Source organism: Halictus rubicundus, chromosome 5, assembly GCF_050948215.1.
Source record: "Halictus rubicundus isolate RS-2024b chromosome 5, iyHalRubi1_principal, whole genome shotgun sequence".
Lineage (NCBI taxonomy): Eukaryota > Metazoa > Arthropoda > Insecta > Hymenoptera > Halictidae > Halictus > Halictus rubicundus.
In genome coordinates this window covers 10,739,387-10,760,364 of record NC_135153.1, presented here as the reverse complement: position 1 = coordinate 10,760,364, position 20,978 = coordinate 10,739,387, and the positions used below count along the sequence as shown (strand labels likewise).

Below are 20,978 nucleotides of genomic sequence, written 5' to 3'. Positions count from 1 at the left end.
TCGATGTTGTATGATTGCTTCTCTAGTTTCCGCGAGGCTACGAGTCGTTTGCCGTTTGCCGTTTATCGCGAAAGTCAACGTCGGCGTGTCACAGCTTCCCATAGAAAATACTTTCGGGTAGACGGAGCAGCCGATCGCGGTTGTCGTATAATATTGCTTACGAATTCTGCGCTCGAAGGAACCTCGAACCTACGGGAACACTCGAATCGGTTTGATCTACGGTAGAACTGGTGAACCACGAAAACACGGCAAACTTAGAGGCGGTCTTTCTAATCAGTCTTTTCTTTTTCGTTCGTATGATGATTATCACAGAATTTTCGTCAAGGTGATGGAAGATTTTCTCACTTTACAGGGTTCGAAATTTTCTGGGAAACACTGGACAAACGTTTCATTCTATTTGGTGCTCGACGGGACGGGGCCAGACGAGACTCTAAATAAAATAAAAGTTTGTAGTTTCGCGCGGTTCTTCAAACTTTCTTTTCCTTTCGGTTGCGTGTACGTTGCGTCCTCGCGACGAACAGAATGAAAAAAGAAAACTGTGCCGTCGCATCGGTTAAAGTGGGAAGATCCCTCCTCCTCCAGTGATTTGCTTTTCCCGGTACTTCGAGCGAGCGATTTGCGCAAATTGACGCGATCCAACAGCTTCGTCGCTTAGACAAAAATTCTTGAGTTCATCGATCTGTCGGTCGGTTCGACACTTTTTATTGTGTTCAAGTCCTTACAAGCTACGTCGACCGTTCGTCGACGGGTTTCACGTTCCGTTCAATTGTTTCCGGTTTCTCCTGATGAGAAAGACTAGAATTATCAACGCTGAAGACTACGGACCGTCGCGGATCAATGGGAGACTATACGTGTATGTACATTTCTAATGAACACTTTGCCAGCTACTCAATTGCCCTTGTTCGCTTCGTTGACCCTTCGGCCGCGGCTACTTATCGAAACGTTACACGACGCTCGTCGACGAATTATTCTTTTGAACACTGCTTCTTCTTTCTTTTTGTTTTCTCGTTTTATTTTTCCTTTAACCGAAGGCGAATCGCGATACGCTAGTTATCGAAATATTAAAACCGTCGAGAAATACTGCTACTAGATCTAGGCAGCCTAGGGGCCGAACAAACGAGACGATGTTAATCAAGAGTCCACAAAATGTCAATTATCTTCGGATAGGGACTCCCAAAAAGCTCGGAACGAATTCTTAGTCGCTTTCAAATTGAAATCAGATACTCCTTTGAATGATCGTTATCCGAATATTGCGAGCGCTGGTTTAATAGTTATGTATATAGACGTATGTATATATATACAATGTTCCGTTCTCCGTGTGATTCGGCGGCTCAGCTGATCGAAAGCGCGTCGCGAGTCGGTTCCTCTTTTTCACAGAGATGAGTTGTGGCAGTATATAAGGCATACGAGTTGTCCCTGTTCCTTTTTCGAAAGCCTCGAAGAATGCGAGAGAGGCTCGCCTCGATCCTGACAATGTTGCTAACGCCGATCCCAATAGTTGTTTACGTGCTACGCGATGAGGAAACCGATCGACTCGACACGTTTTCTCCGTTCGCTCCGTTTGCTCCACCGTAACGTCTCGCCGGCACGATCGGGCCTGATCGGTCGTTGCGCCCGTCCGCGACCTTACGGAGCAGACGACCCTCTTTTTCCTTCTTTTCGTCGCGCTGTCGCGGAGAAGAGTGTCCCCGAGCTGAAACGCGCAAACAGAACCACGTTCAAAGGCTTACGAATGAATAATAACAATTAGAAAAAACGTCTTCTCTTTTTCATTTTCCTTCCGCGCTAAATGCTAACGCGTTCCGACGCTGCTACATCCAAACTTTAACGTCGCTGCGTGTGAGTGTATGCGATTCCCTGTGTTTATGTTTGCGCGCGCGTGCGCGAGTGTGTGTGTGTGTTTGTGTGTGATATTAAAAACTCGTTAGACATCGACATGCACCTAACACTGAGAGGGGATTGCTTATTGTTTCCTTAGGCTACAGTAAATTAGTTTACAATTGTCGTCATCGTTAGAATCGTTACAATTATCCGTTATATATATATATATAATATGTATATGTTTATGTCTATTATGTACAATTGTTTTTTTAAGTATATAAACTTTATCGAGAACAGTGCCTCGTCTGTCTCGCTGTCCATAAACCGCTTTTCTCGCCTCGCCCCCATCTCCTTTCCTTCGTGGCGTGTCGAGGTCGTTTTTGAAAACCGGTTCATGGGACTCGGTACGCTCAACGAAATTATAAATACCGTAAGAAAGAATCGATCGATCTCGATCTCTTTTGGATGAATAAATAACTATACACGCGCCAGTGGGAGCCGTCGCCCCACCGTCTATCTCTCGTGGAATCGTTCGCTCTATCGTTCTATCGCTTTCATGCACGCTCGTTTCCTCTCGCTCCTCCGTTCTGTAAAGTGTAAAGTGACCACGATTGGATCCTGCCCAATCCAATAAATTTACATCGAACGCGACCAGTTGCCTCTAAGCCGTTCATAACCCGTTAACCGTTCGCGAATCCAACGCACAAAGGGACGCCGTTTCCTCCCCAAAGTTATCTTTTGCCTTCGCAATCGGTGGCGATGCAAATTGATAGCGCGACGCTACGGAGGAAATGTTTGTCTGGGGTTTTTCCCGGTTAACAGGTTCGTCCGCCTTTCGATCGCTTTCGTTGGTCTCTCCCGCTGGCTAACTTGTCATTTTTTTCAAATTTCGTTCCTCGAAATGAAGTCGTCTCTCTAGCGCGATTTCCTGGTAAATTCGTGCCAGAGGTGGACACGATTTTCAGAAGAAAAAAAAAACAAGCGACTACCGATGTTTTCTCTCTACAAATACATTCTCTGCCGTTCGTCGTTCGAGACATTGTATTTAAATCGTGCACACATCGGCTGTAATAATATATTAAACACGTAAGGTGTACTACCGGTAACTTTACAAGAAATTGTGCTTCCAGCTGCGAGTTCTTCTATGTTACGTATGTATATGTGTATCTATGCACCGCTGTTACGAGAATTTCGAATACGATCTAGAACCACGACGAAGGCGTACAAAGAAATTTGTCTACGATACACTGCGCGTTCAAGTAATACGTTCGTAAGTTCGCATATATGTACATTGTTCTTCTCGATCGAATGTCGAGCCTCGAGACTCGACTAAATAACAGTCAAATTCAATCTCGCGGGTACAGACGGGTTATTTCTAGCATCGTGGAGACGTTTTGTCATTCCCGTCGAGCGCCTCTACGATCGACTGAATTTTCATCGAAACTCGTAATCGTAATCTTAACTTGGACACACACGAGAAGAATTCTCAAAGACAGCGCGCGCGTGTCGCGTCGAATTCAGAAAATCGTTAGATCGTTTCTCGCTTCCTCCGCGCGTTCCTTTTTCCTCTGACTAGTACATTCTCGAAGCGTTTAGTACGTTATTACATACAGTGTGCACTGCATTACAGCGTGGAAAATCGGCGAGGGTACCGTCGAACGTACTAGAAGGGAACCGAACGTACGCCGTCGTAACGGAGGGAGAATCCATTCCGTCCAGATATCACCGGAAGGATAGATTATACTTCCGTGGTACGACTGTAGGGCCCGGATTCATCCGATTGCGATAGCTTTCGCTCCCGTTTCGCGAACAGACCCCCTAAAAAAGATGGCTGCTGCGCGAGTCCCTTAGCACCGCCAGGTATAGTGGATCCCGGATGTATAGGATGAACTTGTCCAGCATGCTTAATGCCCTGACTCATCGAGCTGGCAGATGTGGATTGAAAGGAAATCGACATACCGCTGTCCAACGAGCCGACGCTCCCACGGCGTTGCGGTTTTTCACCGGCGACTGTGAACAGACCAACGCAAACATTGCTTAACCAACGACCAAACGAGACACGTTGAAGAGTTACTGCTAGTAACCGCTCCGAATGTCAATGGAAAGGCGGAGCCGCTGCTTCCGGGAGAAAGCACTCGACCCGGATCTCGCTAACGCAAGAAAGTGTTCTTCGGCAAAAGTTTGCGCAAGATCGAACACGCTCCCTCACGCTAGAATCGTACCAACAGTTCTACGTTGGCGCGCGACATGTTTCAAAGGTTTCGACAGTTTTGACAAAAAATTGTTCGAGTTCCTGTGCGAGGGACAATTTCGAATGAAAGCGGCGACGTTGGTGGTTCTAGCGTTAACGGAGATCCTTTCTGCCGGACGCAGGGCTACCGCCAAGGTAGTAAATGGAACTGACTAGCATCGCGCGGACGCGTACGCCGAGACGCGGTGATAACTGAGTGAGAATAAGGTTACACACATTGTTCGTGTATGTCAAGAAGGGAATTGCTAAGCGCGGAGCGTTTCAACTGCGAGTCCATGTCGATGGTCTCGGATCTCTCCGAGCAGGGCCCCGGGCAAGGACAAATCTCCACGTCCGCCACGCCGGAGTCTCTGTTCTCGGCTCCGCCTCTGGCGCTTCTGCTGCTCTTCTGCCGTTCCAGTTCCGTCTCGATCCGTAACGTCTCCATCTCGTCCATTTCGCTGATGGATTCCCTGAGGTCCTCGACGAACTTGCACCTGTCGTGCTCGTTCCTCGCGTTGAACGTGACCAACACCTTGCCATCCACGCGTTGGGAGAGTCTAATCCCGTACGGATAATCTGTCGACGAACAACGAGCGTTAATCGAGCGATGAAGAAGAAGAAGAAGAAGAAGAAGAAGAAGAAGAAGAAAAGGGGCTGTTTCAACTTACGAGGAACTTCGAAGAGCGTGACCACCATTCCGCAAAGGGGGAAGCTCTGTCTGAACGTGTAAGTGACGCTGTTCTTCTTCTTGCTGAGGATCTTGGTGACGACCAGCAGGTCGTTGAAGAGGAACACCTCTCGTTGGTGGACGCCGGGCCTCTCTTTCTTGTGAATGTCGGGGATCTCGTATAGCCTGCAGTAGCATACCAATCGCCTGTGGGGCAGAGCCATGTTGGGCTTCTTGCCGACGATCGTCGCCTGGACCTTCATCACTTGGGACACGTGGTCCGAGCCGGGCTTGAACTCGTTCTCCTTGACCCGCTCGTAAATCCCCACCAGGATGTCCTTGTCGATGTCCCCGCAGTCGTCGATGCCTCTCAGGTTCTTCACGAAATCCTCCAGCCTCATTCTGCGCTCCGGCTTCAAGTTGGGTGTGTGCAGGTCGGTGTTCAGCATGATGATGGCGAACGCTAGCACGAACACGGTGTCCGGCGATCGCAGTCTGGTCACCACGTCGTGATTGCATTGACAGTACCGCTGACTGAACACTTCCATCAGCCGTTCTATCTTCTGGGCCTCGCCGGGCATCCTGAAGTACGCCTGGAACTTCCTCAGGGCGACGTCCACCTGCATTCCGGAGAGGTCCAGCTCCTGGGAGAAGCACCTGCGAGCGGAGCGACGATTTAGGACCCGGTCGACATTGCCGATTATCAGTGTAGCCAGACAGGGGAAATTGAGGAGACTAGAGTTGCCCCTCCCCCCTGTCATTACCGGATTAGGGGGTTCTTGAAGGATACTCGTCGCCGTGTAAGGAGTAAGGTAGAGTGGGAGGAAGGTCTTGATCTGGCTTCGCTGCCGGTTACCGGAAATTGTACTTACTCTAGCACAGCCATGTTGAAGGTGTTCTGCAGATTGCCGAGGTACTCCCCGATCATCTGCTTGGACAATCCCTTCCTGCTGATCAGGAATCTGGCGACGCCCTGGGGACTGTTCTCCAGGAAGCCTCTCCTGATCAGGTAACTGATGCCCCTCTCCGGTTTCTTGTTGAACAGATTTAGGCCGACTCTGTACTGACGCTTCCTGACCGTCTCGGAGACCTTGTAGCTGGTCTGCGGCATGTTCTCCGAGTGGTCCATCATCGGAAGCTGGTAGCCGGAACTCGCGTGCGAGTGACCGAGGTCCTTGACGCTGCTCATCATGGCGGACGAGTCTGTCGCGTGGCTCGCGCAGTCCTGGTGCTCCGGAGAACTCGACTGAAACGGAAACGGAAGAAGAACGCGCGTTGGTTGGTCGAACCGCGAAGGAGGATCTCCGCCCGGTGTTTCTCTACGGAGAAGAGAGACTCACTATGCCTTTGTGCTTCCAGACGGGCGATCCTCTCTGGGCGTCGCCCTCGGAGCTCTCGCAGTTGGTGGAATCGCTGCCGGAGCTCTGCACCGAGCTCAAGCTCCCGTTCTCGACGCTTTTGCTGAGACCGTTGTGACGCGGCTCCATGGACCTGGAGGTGATGGAAGACGTTCTCTTCGGCACTTCCGGCGGCACCTTCTTCGCCGAGCCTCTCGACCTGCCGGTCGAGCCCAGGTGCGAGGACGAGCTCCAGTTCTGCGGCACCGGTGTCTGAAGGTTGTGGGGCGTCGACGGAGACGTGCACGGCGTTCGCAGCAGGTCTCGCGGGGGTGTCTCCTGCCTGAGACCGCAGAGCGCTTCCTGTCGATCGCGAAACGGATCATGTTCATTACCGTCGAAAAATTCACGAGTAAATGCCCTCTCCAAAGGGTTCTACCCTAGTCGTGAAAGTTTGAAGAGGCGGAGAGGGTAATTCGGCATCGGCTGCCCGAAATGTCTAAAAACAAACAGCTGCGCGCGGTTCATCGAGGCCGATAACCGAGAAGAGAAAGGCTTAATCACCTGGGGATTATAGTAGTGGATGCTGGAGCCGCTTTCCTGCGAGCTGGACTCCCAGCAGGGGCTCGGAGGCAACTGCTGATGTCTGTTGCAGGGGCTGGGTGCGAGGGAAGGCGTGTGCCTGCCGGTCTGATGGATATTATGGTTCGCGTGCTGATGACCGGCACCTGTAATCTGTACCTCGCACCTGCCGCTCTGGCTCCTCGGAATGGGCGACTGCGAGTTCTCCACGTGCCTCCTCTCCCTAAGGGACATGCTCCTGATCGGCATCGGCCTGTTGGCCGTCTGCGGCAGCTGTATGTAGATCTGACTGTGGTGTACCATCCTCTCGTGCTCGTGCCCGTGACCGTGCTCGTGCTGGAGCTGGAGCTGGTTCGCCACCGAGCCGCGTTCCGTCGACTCCTGCAGCTTCCGACTGAGCCTCTTCTCCGCCTTGGCCATCGCCGTGATCGCCGCGAACTTCTTCAGCAACGTGTACCTGCGGAACGCCCGCTGGATCGTCAGCGCCGCGTTACGCGCCTTCACGCCGCCGTACTTCCGCTCCAGCATCTCGATCTGCTTGTCCAGCAGGTCCTGCGACAACTCGTACCTGCTCCAAGCACAACCATCACGTATCGATTAATTCACGCCGCTACTCGTCGATGGTAAGGGAAACTACGAACGTAGCAGAGATGACGATCGTTGTAAACGAACTACAACGCGAACGACCAAAGAATAAGTTTGTTTAACGCGTTAACTGCCACATATCATTCTCAGAGATTCTTACAAAATCAGAGTAGTTTAACCCATTTGCATTCAATAGCGTATATATACGCTCGATTTTCCTGGTCACTATCACCGGAGCCGTATGCGTACGCTCAACTTTGTCGGTCACTATGATTATCCGTTAGCTAAAAAATAGAAATGGAGGATTTTGTTGGAGATGAAAGTAGTAATTCTGATTATAGCGAAGAAGAAATTAGGCCACTGAAAGGAAGACGAATTATTGAAGCAAGATCCGATAGTGATGATGGAGTTCTTTTCATATTTCCTTATGATGCAAATGGGTTAATTAATGAAAGCGAAACTAGACATTTTAAATGCATTACAGGGGATGCTGTTTTAACACTTTCGAATTCTAAAGATCTCAACACTAGGTTTACGGAGCATTAAAAGTGAGTATTTTACATTACTTTATGAAAGTACGAAGAATTTGTCTATCCAAGTTTTCAGCCATTTTTGAAACAATATATACCTAAGGAAATAATAAGTTTGTTGAGTAATTCCACGTAGATGGATCCTCACAATCTCGATAATCCAAAATTGAAAATATTAGGGCTCCGTCATTTTGACGGGTCCCGTAAACCTAGTGTTAATAAAATTCGGTTTATCTGGATATGTGACAATAAAAATGTTACGTGTTAAAGGAAGACTATGTCCGTTCAAAGTGGGACATTTCGCATGCAAGAACCACGATGGAAGACGAGCAGCACCGAGAAAGAAACAGGCACGCTAACCGTAAGAATCTTGCCGAGAAACTTACGCGGTCTGCAGCCGGCATCTCTTGAGCACGTCCCCGTTCCTCGCGGGTCCTTTCTTCAGGTGATTCTGTTGGTAGGATGGGGCCGGCTGAGGCTGGCCACCGTAGCCCTGGACCATCGTCCCGTAACTCTGCGGCTGGTTGTAACCCCCGTGCGAGTACACCCGCACGTTCGAGGACGACGAGTACGGTCCATGGCCTCCGTGCCCGTGCCCGTGCCCGTGTCCATGCCCGTGCCCGTGCCCGTAATTCTGACTCTGTATGTACGACTGGCCCGTGATGTAGGACGTCGTCAGGGATGTTTGGCTGCCGGACGAGTACACACCGTGCATCCCGCCGCTGTGCACCTGGCTCGCGTTCGAGCTGTGCTGCGACGGCCTCTCCATCTTCGTCGGGAAACTACGAACAGAAGGAAACGGACCTTTTCACTCGGGCATCGATTTCAACAGCAATTTTCTCGCTCCTAACATTTCCCGTGAACTCGCGGAATAGCTATCCTACGATCTAGATGATTCTATAATATGTTAGTTTATCTCGGAAACTAAGCGAGACCGCCGTTAAATATCCACACGGAAAAGTTGTTCAAATTAACCCCTTGCTCTACTATTTATTTTGCGATTATAACGACTAGAAATTCTTCATCGTTTAGAGTTTCATAGAAAAAAAAGATATCAATATACAGGGTGTTTCACCTAACTCGAGCATCTAAAATATCTCGCTTTCAGAGGAGAACATTAGGTCTCGTGAAGGTCATAATATTACAGGTCGTTGGATTCGTCTTGACCTCGGCTATCGTACAGCGATAAGAAAAATATATCATTTAAAAAACCGTCGATGACCTTGGAATCTCAAAAAATATAAGCTTGAACAAATTTTTTTGCCTATCATAATATTTGCCCCTCTGAACCAACTAATGTTTTCCTCTGACATTTTCTTCTAACATAAAAAACAAGCGAGATATTTTAGACGCTCGAGTTACGTGAAACACCCCGTACATCAACTACCGTCAAATAGAATTTTATTTCGGTTTAAAGGAAATTGATCGTCGTCGCGAGTCTGACTCGATATTGTAGGGCAAGGGGTTGAAAAGTTTCAATATTAAAAAATCATCTGGATCGGAGGGTAGGCAGCTGCTCCGCAGACGCACCCGCATTCGTTATCCTTTCAAAGGTCGTTGCACCGTTGTTACGACTACGCGGGCTGAGCTCGATTCTAGGATTTCGAGTCGAGGCATTTGTGCGGACAATTTTTCCACGGGTCAAAAGCGGGAGAGTGAAATAATGAAAAGCCAATTAATATTATATTCTCGTGGAGGCATCGTTACGAGTATTTCTTCGAGCCCTCGCCCCCGGCGATGATAACGAGTTCGCGGCCGAGCGATAAGGTGCGCGCGTCCTCGTTCGCGAGCAGCGTGCATAGTGCAGCGCGCATCGCGCAGCGTGCAACGAGGGGCAATTAAAAATTGCCGGGCGAAGTCGCGCCACACCGGTGCAATTCGCGATGCAATCTCGCGGACTCATCTTGTTTTTCGTTTGTTATTCCGGGGGGGGGGGGGGCAGCAGCGCGCGCCGCTAGACGACCGGTCGCGGCCCGCTTTATTCAATATCCGCTCGGCGCGCGATTGCCAAACGTGATTTCCGGTGATTTCACTTATCGCGGCAGATAGGCCTACGATTTCCACCGAAATGTATTTCCTGACCTGCAAATTCGTTCGGATGTTCGTTTCACGCGTTTCGCAGCAACGTCGCCGCCCGGCTAAATAATTCTTCGACCCGTCGTATACCGTTCTTATTATTCCTCGATCCCCCTAATTTCGATTCTTTTTTTCCCTCGACACTTGCCAGACAGATACTCTCATCGATTTTCCGCCGAGCGAAAGTTACTCGGTCCAAGTGCGAGTTCTGTTAGGTGTCGGAGTTGTCGCTGTTGTTTAGGTTTCCGCGGGTTATTCGATTTAACCCCTTGCACTACTATTTATTTTGTGGTTGTAATGACTCGAAATTCTTCATCGTTCAGAATTTCATAGAAAGAAAAGGATTATATCTATTGTATGCCAATGTTTTCTCCAAAGGATACATATCGACTACAACCAAATAGAATATTATTTCGGTGTGAAGGAAATCAATAACATACATAATTATTAGATTCCGTTCAGAATCTTCATTACACCTTCGTTAACCCCTCGCACCCTGGATTCCGAACAGAATCCAATTAAACTGGAGTAAAATTCTACTCTGTTGTTGTGGATGCAAAGCCTTCGGAGAACATACATGCATGTGATAAGCACAAGCTTTCCCTTTTTGTTTTCGGAAAATAATGAACGATGCCAAAGCTCTGCTCGCTGCGATCATAAAATGAATCGTAGCGCAAGGGGTTAACGACGATACGCGCGCCGCTGATCGAATAGATTTCGGTATCGGGCCGTGTCAACGGCACCGTGCTCCGTAAAAATAATGGGACATCGATCGAGCCTGTGCAACAGAGCAAAAACTTTGCGCAAGCGTTCGTCGTTTTCCCGGCGTACTGTCCCGAAAAGACCGGAATTCGCAGCTGTCAGCGATCACCGTGTTAACGAACGCGAACGTGTTGCAACGAGGTCGTGAATCACGCGATGAATCATCGCACGAAACTCACCCCCTATCGAGCAACGAGCTACGTACCCCGTGAGAAAGCCGGGAACACGAACCACCATCTCGATCGCTTTTGCGGCGCACCCGGTACCTTCGACGTCGAGACTGTCACTGCGAAACCACCGTAAATCCTCTGCTCATGTCACCATGAGAGGGTTTTCCATGAATTTCGATCGCGAAATCGTTTCGATAACACTTTTGAGAACTTCGCCGAGGGTCCGAGGGTCCGAGGATCGAGAGCGCCGATGCGAACAGCGCGAAGGATCGCGTGGTTCTGCCGATCTCGATCGTCTCCGCTCCGGCGGAGCGGCCCGATCGAGAGGAAGGATCGAGCGAGCAGCTGGCAGCCAGAGGCATTCTTCGTCCTCGACGCGAGGATCGGAAATCAGTGAACAAGACCGTGCTGTGCAGGGAAGAGGGGTGAGAGAGAAAAAGAGAGAGAGAGAGAGAGCACGTGCACACCGGCCTCGACAGTGGTGAGCAACCTTCTGCACCGGAATCGATTTTAACCTCGTCCTCGTGCTCTCCTCTCTTCCCTCCTCGCTTTTCTCCGCTTCTCCGCTTCCACGGCACTCCGCCGGTTAATCGTGTGAACATTACCCGATTTTAAAGGCAAAGTGCCCTCTTCGGCCAGCCAACTCTGTCACACGCTTTAAAAACGAGCTCGCGCTCGTGCAATTTGTCGATCGTTTTGATCGTCTCCGTTTCATCCCTAAAACACGAAACGCGAGGATCCGCGAGCCCACCGACTCCGAAGCTCGTTCCTGCGTTGCTCCAGCGTTGTTTCATCCCTTTTCTAATAAACGAGCAAACTCGCGTTTCGCGTCTCCATCCGTTCGACCGAGAACGAAATTCTCGGCTTCTTCCGCGTGTGATTCAACGTCATAGGTGAAAAAGGTCCGAACGATAACGACGAACGCACGAGCAACGAGCGCGAAAGAAACGTTCCGCGTCCTGTTTTCTCGTTCGGAACAGTTAACAATTTGTTGTGTTCCGAGTTTCTCGAATGACTCGGCCGCTATTCGTTCCACGATTAACTTGTTTTCCCTTTAATACCCGGTCCAGAGGTTTACGAGAAACGCGGGAACAGAGAGATCGCAGTCTCATGTTTTATGCACCTGCAGAGCCGCTCGAGCTCGGGCCAACCCTTCTCTTCTATCCGCAAGTTCGCGTCGGAGAGTGTTCTCCCTCGCCTCGCTCAAGCCGCAGGTTCTTTCGAGATTTTTTCGCCGCGACGAACGACGCGTGGAAACCTCGTTCAACGACTCTCCTACCGACCGACAACCAGCTCCGTTTCTCGCCTAGATCGCAAGTTTCGTTTTGAAGTTTAACGGCGAACGTTTCGAGCAGATTCGACCACACACACGTGTCTCGACCTGGTGGTCTCGTGATTTCCTTGGAGGTAGTCAAACTGCGATTGTACAATACGCTGTGCTGGAATTCGTGTTAGCAATCGTTGAACGCGAGCGCACGCGTCGTCAAAATTAGCTTCGTTTGCCGAACGAATCGAAAGAATCCGCCGCGACTGCAAGCTCCTAGATTTAAGTGGAACCACTCAAAATTCAGCTGGTCGCACTCGCGTTCGTCTACAAGTTCATAAGTTCAACTGGAAGCTCCTAAGCTCGACTGGAAGATACCAGATTCAACTGAAAGCTTTCAAATGCAACTACGACCTCCAAAGTACGCTTGGAAGCTTCGTAAATTCGATCGGAGGTTCTTAAGTTCAAGTGAAAGCACTCAAAACTCAATTGGAAGCACTCAGACTCGATTCGAAACAATTAAGTTCAACTGGAAGCTCATAAGTTCAAGCTCATTCACATTCCAACTGGACGCTCAGAGTCCCGCGATAAGGTGGAGTGACCAGGTTACCGACAAAAATAGGCGAAAAATGGTTTTACGTGACTCAAGTTTTCGTCCTTATATAAGAATATTTTGTCGCTGGTAGAGGGCTCATTCGAAAGAGGAAGGTTCGATCTAGTGCGTGCTGATCGGGAGCTGCCGAGATTATGTAGATGTTTGGTAATATAAGCGTTAGAAGTAGGCCAAAAATGATGTGCACTAGAAAATATCTCCAACTACAAATTGAGCTACATTTTGTCTTGATTCTCTGTGAAATAAAGCGAAAAACTTGAAGCACGTTTCTGGCGTCAGTATTCATAATATCGATAATACAGAGCAAAAGTCACGTGACTACCCTTGGCTCTTAAGCCCCCCGTGGGCAACCTGAGTCGTTTATGTTCCGAGCGAAATTTCACTCTCGAATTTTTCCCTTCCCTACCCGAATTGATTTATTTTTCCCCTCATTGATGCTTTAAACATTTCACGTTCCGTCGATTATACAAGATATCTCGTTTATCTGAAAACGGAAATATCTCGTGACGCACTGCAGTTTGTTTGCAAAAATTGTTCGGTATGAAGGGAACAATCGTATGGTGTAATTCTTTCGGGACTCGAATGGCGGTGGGGGAAATTTCAAAGTTAAATTAATTTTTTAAAATGGAACCATGTATCTTTTAAAAAACTTTCGTTTTTAATATACATGCTTCGAAACGGGTTAATCGTGACTGGACTCGTCGGTCGAGCGTCCCGAGACACCTTGTTTCCCGAATGGCGTGGCTTGGCGTGGCGCGGGTGCGTGGGAAGGGTTGTTCTCGCGCAGCCCTCGAGCCGCGTGCACCAACAGCAGCACCGTGTATCGGCTTTCACGCGAGTGTCAGCAGGTACGCGACAGAATGCCAGGATGGCAGGATGGCGGTGACGACGACGATACACGCTGCGTCGTCGGCCGTGACACTCAACCTTCCACGCCTTATGCAATCCTCGTCAATTAAGGTTGTTGCGTAACGAGCCGAGATGCGCCTTCGGATAAGCGAAATGCGTTTACAGTTTACAGGCTGCGACGGGAGCCCGGAAAAGTTAGCCGGTGATTGGATTCCGTCGCGCCGACGGCTCAGCTGACAAACTCCCCGCCTCTCGCACCGACAAGTTATGAAGTAAGAGATATTAACCCCTTGCACTACGATTTATTTTACGGTTTCAGTGATCAGAACTTTTTTGTAATTCGTAATTTCCTAAAAAGAGCAGAAAACTTATATCTATCGAATGCCTACATGTTCTTCGATAGTTGTACGTTAACAACGCCAAAATAGAATTTTATTACGGTTTAACCCATTTGCATCATTAACGTATATATACGCTCAATTTTCCTGGTCACTATCGCTGGAGCCGTATGCATACGCTCAACTTTGTTGGTCACTGTCATTATTCGTTAGCTAACAAATAGAAATGGAGGGTGTTCTTGGAGATGAAAATGATAATTCTGATTTTTTCTTTTAATGCTGAAATATGAAGTTCTTTCACTTGTAGTCATTTTTGTACTTAAATATAATAAAAAAGAAGTTTGGTGATGAAGGCCTTCTTTTCATATTTCCTTATGATGCAAATGGGTTAAAGGAAATTAATAACATACATAGTTATCAGACTGTGTTCAGAATCTTCGTCACAAGTATGACTCGATATTGTAGGGCAAGGGGTTAAGTTGGTTCTAACAGTGTTACTTTTGGGCCAGGATTTCGGCGAGCACCCTCGATACAGTGAATTCTCGTTACGAGTCAGTTGCGCCGTTCTGGTGACTGACTCTTAGACGAAATCTGAGGTTGTCGCCGAGCGTCGCCATAAAAGCCTATGACTACTAAGCGATACGGACAAGAAGACTGAGAAAATGTCTTTCTCCGATACAATGTTGCACATCCCTCACCGCGGTGGTGTGGGTAGTTCCACTGACTCTAAATTGTAAGGTTGGCACTGACTCGTAACGAGAATTCACTGTATTGCCACTTCCAAGGTGAACCGACTCTTCTTTTTTCGCTGCAACCTCGGCAGGATGGTGGCGCGGTTCGTGACTGGATATTTTGAAAATGTCTGAAAAAGCCGCGAAACGTTCTGGAATCGTGTAGGGTTCATTTTGCAGACGATCGAACTAAGAGACAGACCGGCGATGAAGAGGAACGTGTCGCGAAGAACCGCGCGGGGACTTTCTTCTTTCTTCGTTGTTCGGAGGGGTCCGAGCTTTCCCAGGGACAAAGAGCCGGCTTTTATAACACTTTCGCACGATTCTCGCGACGCGACGGAACGGTTGTTTGTTCTTAAACGAAACGTAATTGCAGGAAAAAGTCGCAGCCCGGCGAACGGAATTGTATTTAAATCGAGCGCGTTAACGATTTAACTGTACACCGGCGCGAATCGCGCGAGTTCACGGGAGAATCGCGTTACCTGCCAACAACCAGAGCTCGGATCAGCTCGGATCGCGGCGTCGAAGAACGAGAACGCGCGTGTATTCTTTTGAAACCCGAGAGACTCTAGAATCGTTTCTGTCCCGATTCATTTCGAGTCAATTAATTTCCTACGAATATTTTCCTTCGCGTTTAATTTCGAAAAATTCCGGTTTTCGAAGAGAACGTCGCGTCGCGTCGTTTTACTGTGCACGCCGAGCGCGCAGACGAATGCACTCGGCTGTAGCTAATCGGGCCCCGGTACCGTGTGCAGCGTGCACGCGGCGCCATTTAATTACGTGACGTTGATCTCGCGATGCGCGTAACGAACCGCGATATCGTGAAAAATACCCGGTCTCTCTCTCTCTCTCTCTCTCTCTCTCTCTCTTTCTTTCTTTCTATGGTACCGCGCGGCGGGTAAAACGAACTCTCGACTCTTCGATCAACCGGTGTCTCGGTAAACGTTCAGCGGAAAAATAATCGACAAAGAACTAAGGTAAACGTCCCAGTATCCGGACGGTTAAGAAACACCGATACGGTATTTCTTTATTTGACGTGCGCAACCACCATAAAATTAAACAAGTTCTGTTTAATTTGGAAGCTAATACAATGTAATTACTAGACTGCGGATTTTTATGCATTCATAACAAAAATGGGTAGGCGTATTTTAAAACAGTAAAAACGTTAGAATAATTTTAAAATGCTGCTACATTATTTTCAAATATTTATTTTCGAATACACAGATATCAGAAATATACAGATGTAGAAATATTATTTATTATAATTTACTATATAACATAATTCCGTCCTCGATATTTTCAATTACTGCACAACACAACGGTCCTCTACTGATACATTCAGGAAACTGTTGTCCCAATGTGTAAATCTTATAATTTTATAATAAAAAAATTAATTTTCTTGCACGTTCGAATATTTGCTTTACATATTAAAGTATATCTATTTCATTAATTCGTTCTCGTAACATAAAATATCAGATATAGTGAAACATTCCCTTAATAAATTAGCAAGATTTCTTGGTAAAAGCTTCAGAAATTCTTCACGATTTGTTATAGATATGACACGTGTTTCGAAGTAATAATTTTTAACTAATCCGTTTTAATTTTATATAATGATTATTTTAATGTATATTAACGAGCGTTTCTACTTTATGCTACTAATTTCGATTTCTAATTACATTAACAAGTAACTAAAAAATAAATGAAATTTGCATTACTGTCCGGATACCGGGACATGGTCAGCCACTGAGACGTTTACCTTACAGTCTGCCAAACGAGGCGAAGCTACCTTCCTCAGTGCTTCACAGGCTCGTCTGGTTGGACAGACTATAGTTTCGAAATGCAAAACAGGACGGAACACGCGATCAAATTTTACTCTGGATTCCCTCGACTTCGAGGGTTATTTTCGGCCGGCGAACTCGAGGAACGCGGCTGCCAAAAGAATTCGTTGAACTCGGAGGAGGTCAGCGCTCGTTAGCGCGAAGAATAAATGAACGCGACCTCGAGGAAACCTCGTTGTCCGTAATCAAAATCTGGAGGCCGCGCGAGCGCCGTAACTCGAAACAACGTTGCCCCCGTAATCAACGGAAGATCGTAAAGAATAATTGTCGAGGACCGGCGCGGCACGGCGCGCGCGAGTCTATTCCGCTCGAGAGAACCCGCTATAGAGGAGAGGGGACAGAGAAAAGGGAAAAAAGAAAGGTTGGAAGGGAAGAAGGCAGGAAGGAAGGAAAGGTAGGAAGAAAGGAAAAAGTCTGGAGGACGGAAACACAGCGGAGGTTTCTATGGCGCGTGTCCAAGTGGCAGCTGATGCGCTCGCTCGCTCTCGTTCCCGCTACCAGCTCGCGTCTGAGGGTTTTGTCTTGGTCGGAACGAACGAGTGGCCCCTGCCCCCTCGCCCCCCCCTCGCCCTAGACTATCTCTTTCAACCCTTCGGGCGTCGTTCATTGTCTCAAGCTCTGGCTGAGCGCGGGCGTCGCGTCCGAGTCAAACGCCGCTTGTCGCCATAGCACAATAGAAGTCGCCGGCGAGGCGCGCGACGACGCGCAGCGCGAGAGGATTTATCGAGAGCACAGGCTCGGCGAGACCGGAGCGCGCGCCCGCCTTTTTGTGTTTCGGCCCGACAATTTTCCGTCGAGACGGGAAACCGTCGACGATGATCGCCCGCGTCGTTCACTTTCGCCTCTCGCCACTTTTCGTTTCGATACCCCTCGGGGATCTTCGTCGGAAACTTTTCCGTGGTGTTGACATATGTGTATCGAGAACTCACTGTATCTGGTCAGTCAGTGATTCCCTCTGACAGATTGGTGGTATCGTCTGATAACGAGGGCGATCGGATACCTGCCTTCTCATTCTATTAACCCTTTGCACTCGAATGGCGACTGTAAGGCTCCACTAACAATTGCTGTATCATTATTCAAACTATTTTTTACATTACTAAATTTGTTTGTATTTAATAAATTACTAAACATTTCGGTATTGTACGAGTAAATTGCACCATTTTTGTATGTATAGCATGAAAAAAAATATATAGAGGGGAAATATTGTAGATCGGAAGAAATGTTTGGTTTTGGAGTTAAAATAGATTCGAGTGCAAAGGGTTGAAAACTAGCATATGTTAAAAAAAATTGTTTTTTTCAGTATTTACCGTCATTAATCAAGGTTCAATAACATTTCTTGAAACCGTAGGGGGTCGTGTCATCGTTATTTCACTATTTACATCAAGTGTCCTACTCTTATGAGATCTCGTACTCAAGATCACGAGGAGGCCATAATATTGCGGGTCGTTGGATTCGTCTTGACCTTGGCCATCGTATAGCGATAATAAAAATATATCATTCCATTTAAAAGAACTTCGATGACCTTGAAATCTCGAAAAATATAACCTTGAACAAACTTTTATGCCTATCATATATTTGCCCGTCTGAACCAACTAATGTTTTCAAATACAAGCGAGATATTTTAGATGCTCGAGTTAGGTGAAACACCCTGTATATAGCAATGAAATCGTAAATGAGTCAAATTGACTCGCTCCGGCAATCCAGCGTTGACAATTCCTCTTGCATACAAGAAGCAGTGGCGCCGAATTCAATCACGCAATGAACCGTGCAGCTATGTACAGCTTTAGCAGAGTATGTGTGTATTTTGCGTCCGAGGGACGGTCCTCGGTGGCACACTTTCAGAAACCAAGGTGTGTTTCCGTTGTCCCGGGGTCAATCCGTAGATTGTTGCCTGCTGCGAAAGTGCGATGGAACTACGTATGTACAGGGTGTATAAAAATTATATGTCACGACCATCGTAGCGTGATTCTACACCTCCGGATCGGTGGAGATCTGTGAAAAAAATGAACCGCAAAATTCATTTTGACCTCGAAACTTAAGGTCAAAGTATCGAAAAATTTTGTGTGATCAGTACTATACGATGCAATAAAAGAAAATTTTTCGACACTTTGACCTTGATTCCCAAGGTCAAGGTGAATTTTGCGGTGCATTTTTTAAACAGATTTCCACCGATCTAGAGGTGCAGAATCACGCTATGGTGGTCGTGACATGTAATTTTTATACACCCTGTACATATACCCATCTGCGGGGAGGGTAGGTCGCGGGAAACGGAACTACCTGCCGGCGAAGGAACGGTTCCGAGAGCCTGCGTCGACGTAACAATGCGAGGCTACCTCTATGGAACCCCGAACCGGATGAGCCTCTATCCGAGAAAACAGTAGTAAACCGTGCGAGGAACGCGAGCGAGTCGAAGCAGAAGGGACGTTGCGTTCCTCGATGCGGATGGTGGGATGGTATGCGCGTTTCGAGGGCGGCCATTGTCTCTCTTCGTCTCTCTCTCTCTCTCGCTCTTTATCGTAGGAAAAGAAATAAATTGGAGTCGGGGTGGCATCAAAGCCGCACAAGAGTCTGAACATCTGCCTGTCGGGTGTTTCGGGACTCGTGCCGCTTCGTAGTACCATGGTGCACGCGTGCTCGACGCACACAACGCGCACGTACGAACGCACACGCGCGAACTCTTGCCGTAAAGTGCCTCGGAACATGCACCTGGCTTCGTGTTTTTTCTACCGCGGCTGGTCGAACGCGTCTCTCTCTCTCTCTCTCTCTCTCTCTCTCTCTCTCTCTCTCTCTCTCTCTCTCTCGTCAATGGAACACTTTGCGAGAATACTGCTCCGGGAAACATTTACGTGGCCATTTCCCTAGCAATTGCAGCCGACTTTACGATACACTTTCACGCTTTATCATTAGACTCCTGATTTGACGCGTCTGCGACAACTCCGTGCAGGAGACTTATCTCTGTTCCGAAGAGCAAACTGTACCTTTATCGATCGAGTTTGTTGCACGCTGGAGTAGTAGGTGTACGTTTCCAGAGACTGATAAAAAAATACAGAGGGACGATTCGATGGCGAAGCAACGAGAAACGAGGCGATTGTCCGCAACTGAGCGTCGTTAGGTTTTACTGGTGCGCGCGAAACGAAAATCTTGTTCGAGATTTGTTTCTGGAATTGTCGGCCGCTTCAGCGGATTCGGTCGGAGACGTTCAACGGGAGTCTCGCCGGCTAGGGGCTCTCTCGTTATTTCCTTCTTGTTCCGACGTCTCCCCGGTTTCACGACTTTCTGGTCTATGCGCGCGCGACGTCTTTCGCCGAGGCGAAAGGGTTGAGAATCCGAGTTTCCACCGGCCGGAGACGGGTCCCTTGAAAAGAGCCGCACGGCCCCGGCCGGCGAATGAAAAGGAAATAGAAAATAAATCCACCATTCGAAGAAGCGAGGCCCGGCGCAAAGAAACGGTGCACGGGGCCGATTCGAGCTGAAAAAACCCGGCGGAGCGAACGTCTGCATTATTCATACTCTCGTTTCGCGGTATAACTCGCGCGAAAAGCCTCGCGGAGATCCACACGGATTTATGGAGAACCCGAACGAGGAGAACGCGTCGGATATTCCGGGTTAATCAAATTTCCCGCGATTTTCCTCGTGTTCTGGTGCTGGTGCTGGTTCGGTCGCAGCCTCGTGGTCGCCGCGACGGTGTCAGTCGCGGTCGCGGTCGCGGTCGCGTTCCTCGCCCGAGAACATTATTTCACGGAGGTGGAATCGTGTCGGATCCGAGGCACACTCTCCGCGCACCGTTAATGGCAATCAACGGTTGTTAATTGCTCGATGATAATTAGTCGAAACCCGCCGCGGATAGAGAACCGGTAGCACAGCACGCTTTAATAATTCCTTTAATGAATTCGAGACGGTGCGCGTGGTTCTTCCGGCCGACGGAAGCCAACGAACCACTCTTCCTCTCTCTCTCTCCCTCTCTCTCGCTCTCTCTCTGCTCTTCTCGCTTCCTCTTCTCGGAAGTCGATACCGATCCGACGCAAGCCGATTGCCAAACAGACCGACCGGTTGCCCTGGTTCCGCTGGAATCGGGAGCAACCAAACCACGCCCACTCGGGGCTGAGAAACCACGCCTCACGGTGCAAGAATTAATGTTGACCTTAACACTAAACCTACCACCGTCGGTCAAATTTCTGCGTACAATTTCGTAAATACAACATTATCGAATAGCTGTTTATCTTCACGACTTTTGTTAAAGTATGTACAGCGACTCCCACTAATATTCGGACGCTTTTAAGAATCGTATAACTTTGTTAACATTGGACCGTGCGACTTGAATTTTTTTAAGAAGTTAGCACAATTGGTTTGCTACATAATGTAAAAAAGATTTTTTACAAAAATTGAAATTGGTCGAAATTGCAGAGGAAATACTAAAAGTTGTATTTTGCAACTTCTTTATGTGGACTACATTGACAATGTAGAAAGCACGAATTGTAGATCTGTATGAGTTAAACATATTCAGAGAATTTTATCAAAATCGGTCAAGGAGGCAATTAGCTACAGATGTTTCAAAATGACCACATAAAGGCGAAATTCCCTG

At 48.1% G+C, this 20,978-nt stretch overlaps 1 protein-coding gene across 6 annotated transcripts in view; it reads right to left on the bottom strand.

The window, feature by feature from the left end:
* Nucleotides 1–1,569: 1,569 nt before the first annotated feature.
* The window catches only part of Siz (Brefeldin-resistant Arf-GEF family protein schizo), an 81,031-nt gene continuing 61,622 nt past the window's right edge, over nt 1,570–20,978 (bottom strand). For 5 of the 6 annotated variants that reach the window (XM_076788285.1, XM_076788288.1, XM_076788286.1 and 2 more), the window contains 7 exons: nt 8,142–8,537; nt 6,623–7,208; nt 6,062–6,421; nt 5,594–5,967; nt 4,723–5,378; nt 4,289–4,630; nt 1,570–3,831 (listed from right to left, as the gene is read on the bottom strand). In XM_076788285.1, the coding sequence (XP_076644400.1) occupies nt 3,560–3,831; nt 4,289–4,630; nt 4,723–5,378; nt 5,594–5,967; nt 6,062–6,421; nt 6,623–7,208; nt 8,142–8,537 (2,986 nt within the window). In that variant the 3' untranslated portion in view covers nt 1,570–3,559. Of the gene's footprint in view, nt 3,832–4,288; nt 4,631–4,722; nt 5,379–5,593; nt 5,968–6,061; nt 6,422–6,622; nt 7,209–8,141; nt 8,538–10,798; nt 10,882–20,978 lie in introns of those variants that run through there. The other variant, XM_076788290.1, reaches the window with a different exon arrangement.